The 7,479-nt window shown below is 44.9% G+C and overlaps 1 protein-coding gene across 1 annotated transcript in view; it reads left to right on the forward strand.

The window, feature by feature from the left end:
- Positions 1-5,199, forward strand: part of skia (SKI proto-oncogene a) — a 62,960-nt gene extending 57,761 nt beyond the window's left edge. Inside the window, exons 3-7 of the mRNA XM_026155304.2 lie at positions 4-119; positions 619-923; positions 1,049-1,383; positions 2,522-2,752; positions 3,408-5,199. Coding sequence (XP_026011089.1) covers positions 4-119; positions 619-923; positions 1,049-1,383; positions 2,522-2,752; positions 3,408-3,545 — 1,125 coding nt within the window. The 3' untranslated portion in view covers positions 3,546-5,199. The remainder of the gene's footprint in view (positions 1-3; positions 120-618; positions 924-1,048; positions 1,384-2,521; positions 2,753-3,407) is intronic.
- The last annotated feature ends 2,280 nt before the right edge of the window (positions 5,200-7,479 follow it).

The following is a 7,479-nucleotide window of genomic DNA, read 5'->3' on the forward strand; positions in this document are numbered from 1 at the left end:
CAGGGGCTGAACTGCATTCAGTCCAGGCAGAGGCCCTCAGCTTTCAGACCCTGGTCCCCCCACATCTCTGCGGGTGATAAGGAGCCCTCCAGTAACCCGCTGGCTCTGCTGAGAGACAGGTGAGAACAGCACCAAGTCCATTATAAACCTGAGTTCAGTAGATGTGCGGTCTAAGGGAAGCTGCTGCTCATGAGGATGGCAGTTGCTTCACTTAGCTGGGTATGTGGAGCTCCCACCCAGAGGAGTGCTCTCTCACTTGTCTGGGTGGGCTGGTGTCACAGGGGTCAAGTCTGACTGTTCCACAGCTTCCCACACTCTACCATTCACACACATTTGACACACTCATGCCGTGGGCACCCACTTGGCACAGTGCTGCCAGCGCAGTCTGCAAAATATCACAGATGATCTGGCCCAGTTTCTCCTGAAGTGGGAGGAAAGAGCTGCGGGCGCTTTGACTGTTTCCCAACGCGTTTGGCTGCTGAGGCTGTTCAGATTGGACTGTGTAACACAGCAGTAACAATCCGTACTATTGGATCTCTGTCTTGATAATCGCGTAACCTGGATTTAGGTTATTGTATGTAAAGCAACACGCGTCATGCTGGTCTGGTTTCGTTTTAGCTTCTACAATTACAAGACCCTAGAGAATGCAGTGGCCCCCAACGTCGCCCTCACTCCGCTACCACTAGGCAAGGTAGGGCCTCTGTCCCCATCGATACCCAGCACTTCCTACCCAAGTGGAAGCGAACCTCCAGGTGAGGGCGCACACCCCAACACCAGGCCTCGCAAGAGGAGAGCTACCGAGGAGCTCCAGTCCACAGCACATGAAATCCCTCGGCCTGCTTCCTCAGCAGCCTGCAAACCTCCGCTGCCTCAGGATGACAAGGACTCTGAGGTGGAGATCGAGGTGGAGAGCCGCGACGAAGGTAAGAAACGAACGCTTTAACGATAATCAGATGTGTAAAGGTTGTTTCATTGTTTGGCTAAATACATGTAGCCCCGGTCAGGTGATCGTTTCATCCTCTCTCATCTCCATGGCCTTTTCCAACAGCTGTTTCGTCCATGTCCTCCCTGTCGTCGCCATCTTTTACCTCATCCAGCAGCTCAGCCAAAGACTTGAGCTCGCCCGGTGTCCAAGGTCCCATCTGCACTATCGCGTCAGCCGAAAGCACGGCACCGGCAGCCACATCGGTGGCAGCACCAGCCCCTGTCACCTCTTCAGAGTCGGGCCTGGAGTCAGAGCTGGAGAGCCTGAGGCAGGCGCTGGACAGTGGGCTGGATTCCAAGGAGTCGAAGGAGAGGTTTCTGCACGAAATAGTTAAGATGAGGGTGAAGCAGGAGGAGAAGTTGGGATCGGCCCTGCAGGCGAAACGAAGCCTTCAGCAGGTAATCCTTGTTGGAAGGCAACATGAGTATTATCCCAACTTTTGTGTATTTGCATTAAATACAAAGTGCCAAGGTAAAGAGTGGAAGCATAGGTAAATGGGAACTAACACATTTGCATTGTGTGACATGAAGTGGACTACCCTACAGGGGCCGTAGATTTAAATTTATCACTATGACTTGTGTTTTGGCTTGTTTTAGCCGTCCTTAACAAAAGCTCTACACTCCACAGAGTGTGCACACACAGGAGATTCACTGAGCTTTAGTAGAAGTCACTGTCGTTCCCCACAAAGCTTAGCATGAGTTGGCAAATGATAACAGTGGCAGCGGATGTTGCTGCAAAGGGAAAGGCCAAACTTCCATTTTTATTTTTGGACCATTTTTGGCAGAACAGAGCCGGTGTGGGTGAGCAACACAAGATGCATGCAGAGAAAGAAAAGCAGCCAGACGCCAGTCTACTTTCACTTTCCATTAGAGCTTAGTGCATATCCATGTCCCCCACAAGCTAAACCAGCAGCAGAGCCTCTGCTCTCCTTCCTCCTGTGTTTAGCTCAGTTCATCCTCATAGCTTTGTTTTCATTTCAAGTCTCTGTGAAATACAGGCTGTGATGGGGATGGACTTTTAGTTGTCACTGTAGGAACCAACAAAGCTTGATGACAGATAAGTTAGTCCCAGCTGCTCGTTTCCCATGAGAAGGCGATGGGCGTGTTGCCACGGCACAGACTGACTCTCTCTTAGAGATTTAGAGGAAGTAAACCCAGACTCTGTCAGCTGAACTGGCTTAGTGTAAACACTGACACTGAAGTGTGAGCAGTTCAGAGACAGGACTGTGACAGGCAGCGGGGCGGGTCACGTTCCTACGATGCTCATTTAAGATGTTGTTTAAGCTCTGTGGGCACTCCGAGTTTCTCTCAGTGACGCATCCATGTCTACGGACATAGTTTAGTTCATTCCTTTTATTGAAAAACGTGCCTGTTTGGAAGACAAACAGAAATACTGTAACATTTGAGACATTCAAAGACAACATATTCTGCTTTAGGACAGAATGCTAAGCAGACCCAGGACCAGCCGTAACTCTGAGTTTGAGCGTGAATGGTAAGAGGCTGCTAACCCCCGGCTGTGGTGTTCTCTACTTTGAAGGAGTTGGAGTTCTTGCGGGTGGCCAAGAAGGAAAAGCTGCGGGAGGCGACTGAGGCAAAGCGCAACCTCAGGAAGGAAATTGAGCGTCTGCGAGCTGAGAGTGAGAAGAAGATGAAGGAAGCCAACGAGTCAAGGATCCGCCTGAAGCGGGAGCTAGAGCAAGCCCGACAGCTGAGGGTCTGTGATAAAGGCTGTGAGGCTGGGCGACTCCGTGCAAAGTATTCTGCACAGGTGATGATTCAGCTTTCAAATCCCGTGTGTAATCCCTGGGAGCCAAAAGATCAGGATGTTTGCTTTAAAGAGCACAGATAAAAGAGGGACAGCCACTGTTGTTGTTTCAGTTCAGCTTTCAGAGATTGGCAGTTCACTGCATTCGTATTCTATGAGCAAGCACCTGGTGACAGGATGTAACCTGCAGAGAGAAACTTCTCACTTCCTGAATATAGGATCAATATTCCAGGGAGGCGACGTCAGCTCTGCTTGTGAAAAGCAAGATTCAAACCAACTGACTCCTTTGGGTGTCTTTGAGTACCAACGCTACACACCTGTGTCAAAATTAAGCCGCCCTTTATTCTGCATCACTTTTAGCTTTGTTACAGTTTGAACAAACTTGTTAAAGCATTGGCTGTAAGCCTCGCTCGTTTTAACATTGACTCCCACTTGGAGCCACTGCCAAGTGGCTGTTTGAGGAAACGCAGGAAACTTCCAGGTCGTTCATTCTTTAGCCCTGAAACAACATTTTTACAGTGTATTCTTATAGTTTTTTTGAGTACATGAGCCCAGTTAGTCTGAGTTGTGTAGAGTGAGGTCGGTGCTTTTGACTCCAGACCGTTCTGCTCTCCTCTGCTGTACAGTCCCAGCTGATTTGTGCCCTTGCGTTTTGCAGATCGAGGACCTCCAGATGAAGCTGCAGCATGCCGAGGCCGACCGTGAGCAGCTTCGAGCCGACTTGCTGCACGAGCGAGAAGCTCGGGAGCACCTGGAGAGGATGGTGAAGGAGCTACAGCAGCAAATCAAACAGTAAAAGAGACGGGACACCCAAGGACATTCCCACTGGTGACAACTAACCAAGCAGCCAGCCTTACAGCTGAACCTTTTCCATTTGCCACCATGATCGCCACCCCACGAGTCCCACAGGTCACCCGCATCACACCACTGTTCCTGTGCTTGCCCCTCAGTTTACTGAACACAAAACGTAAGACTTCAAATGGAGACACAGAGAAGAATGGAGGAGCGTTGTCCTTGTGCATGAAAAGTCTAGTGGTACCGTAGAGGAATGACTGGAAGCATGCATTTTCTGAAGCACTGACTTTTGCACCTCTGAACTCGTAGAACTGAAAACTGAAGCACAGTGAACGGCTCTGTAGTGCTGAGTGCGGCTGTGCCTGGATTTTCCTTCACAAGGACACAAGGAGAGGCTGTAGGACTGTGATATAAACTCATAACAATATAACATCAACGTGTGCACCTGCTGGGAGGTGTTACAATGACGTGGCCAGGAGGGAAGGCCTCCACCAGCGCCTCCTGCCACGATGAACCATAGGAGTCTGAAGACATTATAAGCTATTTAAGAGATTACATAGCGATATGTAGAGTACACAAAGAGCGTTTTTCTGTTTTTCTGTGCTATTGGAGGGAAAAATGAACAAATGGACTTCCCAATGTGCTGCGGGGGTTTGTCAGGGAGCCATCGCAGCCCATTGGGGCGACTCCCCAAACACGATAGGATATGAAAACATGGCAAATGATTTTAACATGAAAGATTAGGTTTGGCTTTGTGTTCATCAGGCACATTTTCCATTTCAAATGAAGCCTCAAAGATGATCCCTACCAGTCACTTGGTGACGAGTTTTTAAACGAGCTCTTTTATTGGATGCTCTGCATACACTCACATACAAGTCGCATTTTATTTGAGTGTTTGAGTCCTGAAGTCTGTAACACACTCCAGATGTTTTCGTGCCGTCGCAGTGGGCTGGGTGGTTGGTCTTGTCCGTAACCACAAAGTGTTCATTTGAATTAAAGTATGTACATATAAATATACCTTTCTTTTTTTAAACTTTACAATAATGAATCGCACTTTGTCATGAGGTGAAAACAGCCCCTCCCCCATCGTACTCCCACTATTTTCAGCAATCTTTCTTTGAAAGCATCATCTTATACGCGACTCCTACCATATAGCATTTTGTTGATTATATGCATTTTCAAAAGAATATTGCTGCTCTGTTTTCATTAGGAAAGTATTGTAAATAAGCAGGAAGCCGGCGTTGGGCAGCAGCACACTCTCCAGTCTGACAACAGGAGCACGAACAAACGTTGTATTCAGAAGCCGGAGGCTGTGAATCAGCCGCCACACTGTGGATGCAATACAATCAGAATGTACATTGTGTTGATGCTAGTTTTCCTTTAATTATTGATGTTGTTTTAAATGTGAAAATATTTTATTATTTGTCTGTTGTGTTGAAGTTTTTACTTTCTAAAGAAGAATACTTCAAACTAACAGTTCTGTTCACATTTTTAATAGAAAACTAATTTTCTTTATGCATGAAATTTGACAGCGTTTGCCATACTTATAGTCAGTTATTGGGCATTGATACTGTACATGTAAGGGTTTTATTGTGTTATGCAATATCAAACAATTTGTCTTATTTAGAAATGTTATTAAAAAAAAGCAACACGTGTATGTTGTTCTTAAGAGAAAATCAAACTTCACACAAAGAAAAAAACTAATCAATGCTGGAAAACCTAAAGTGCCTGAAGGAGGGCCAAAGGTTTCCAGAGCAGGACAGGTGATGCTGAAGCTGTCAGAGGGAGGGGTGTCACATCAAGCCCCGCCCTCGCTCTGCAGCTCTTTATATCAGTATTCTGAGAATCCACCAGTTTACTCATGTTTCCCTTTCAGCGCAACGAACAAACTTCACAATCCTAAAAAGCTTTGGGCGTTTTTCTGAACGATTGCTTTCCTCGCCCCGTACTTGAAATCAATTATGTGCACGCTGTGGCAAAAAAGCCACCTGCTTTGGCAAATTGTTACTCTGGGTTTGGCAGAGCTGAAATTGGTACATTTTGTAGTTGTTTTTACGAAATAGCTAATGGCCTTACAGTGCTTGTGGTTTTCTACAAAAGAAGGAGACAATGACATTTGGCTTTTTGTCCTCCTGACGTTTAAAAACACATTTTATTTTCTAAAGAACCATTTTGCTAAACGACGGCAGCAAAGCAGCAATAACAGTCCACATTAGTATACTAGCCAGTGTGAAGAGTTGAATAAGAATTTACAAATGTAAATATTTTTTCATTTACGATATTGTAATAATATATGTACATGGTGTTTCCTTTTTCAAAAACTCTTTTCTTACAATAGCTGGTGGGGAGTTTGTTTTTTTTAACTTTGTGTTTTAACTGAGATGTTTCAAAAACAGTTCATGCATAAGAGAATTTAATCTTCTTTTTTTTTTTTTTTTTTACTGTAGTCTTTATATGACATGACTTTTTTCACCACTCATGAATTTTTAACAGTGTGTTTGGGATCAGCTGACCTGCAGTACAGGTCGCACACAGCTACACCTACTATATCACCGTGCTGATTCTTTTCCCTTCATCCTCATGTATCTTTTTAGCCCTGTGCTGCTGCTAATACTATATACAGTACTAGAAATATTTTTATGTAAGAGGCGAGCGCTCCCATGTATTAATGCCACACATACAGTATGAAAAGAGGCTTGGCTTATTCATCTATTTCCTTTATTTTCTTGATTCTTCATGCCTTTCTCTTCCAGCGCCACTGTTCCCTTCTCTAACGATACAGATATATTGTAAAGGAAAGGACTTTATGAGATTATGTTTGAAAATAGCTATGCTTATATACTACAGTGACTGAATGTACAGTGTATAGATGCATTACCACAAATAAAGTTGTTTGTCCAGATAGAACGACCTTGCTTCCTGTTTTTGGTGCCTTGTTAGCAAACAGCTATTATTTGCACTCAGTGCCTTTTTTGTTTTCAATTCTGACCGATGGATTCAGTGCAGTTCACAAGGAGACTGCAAGAATACCTCGGTCTAAACCTTGGTGTTGTAAAGTGGAAATACACATATGTCTGGATTCATGTGTTGATAGTTCCTACTATCTGTGTGTTCCAGTAGAGAAGAAAAATAAAGTGTCCTTTTACCATCAAAGAAAGTTGTGAAGGAAAAAGAGACTGTGGAGAATCAAACTGCAGTTAAGATGGGCTGCTTAATAACGTGGCTGTCCATGTCTTTACCATTAAATGTCCTCAATGCAGACTACAACAATCTTACATGTGTGCTTCTACCGTGTTGTTTGGCACCGCCAACTGAGCTGTAGTTTCAAACCGTGACGCTCCATAAGACCTCTGCTTTGTATTCTTCAGAGACGTGCTTCACCCTGTCGTCTGCATGTTTGTGTGGATTCTCTAATGAAATTTGAATTGATGATTGTGAAGCTGGTTTAAACATTCAAGGATAAAGTGCTTCTGAACCACTAAACAGTCCAAATGTGGCCTGTCGTGTAGGAGGTCAGTGGGACTGCGCAACACTTTATAAAAGCCATTTAATATAAAGATACATAAGAATTATTTTTATCTGTGAATTTAAAGCTACTGTAAAAGACTCCACCTAGAAACCTGGACTTTTGGTGGGGCGGAGCTATGGGGGGGCAACCCCTTGCTGTAGATCCACCCGTTCCCCGTGCCCCGGCTGCCCCCAACTTTTATGTCCTTAAAATACTAATTATTGGAGATACTGATACAATAAATAGTGTTAAAGTGGATATTTAGTTTGCTGAATTTACATATTGGGGATCTTCACTGAAGTAGGATGTGCCACCCTACTTCCCTGTTGCCCTTCCTTTGCCCCCGTGCTATCCAAAACCTCTAGATAAAGCAAATAAAGAAAGTAGTCCACAGCTGGGGATTGATCACTACAACAAAGCGTCATCT

This window comes from Astatotilapia calliptera, chromosome 20 (assembly GCF_964374335.1).
Source record: "Astatotilapia calliptera chromosome 20, fAstCal68.1, whole genome shotgun sequence".
In the NCBI taxonomy this organism is placed as follows: Eukaryota; Metazoa; Chordata; class Actinopteri; order Cichliformes; family Cichlidae; genus Astatotilapia; species Astatotilapia calliptera.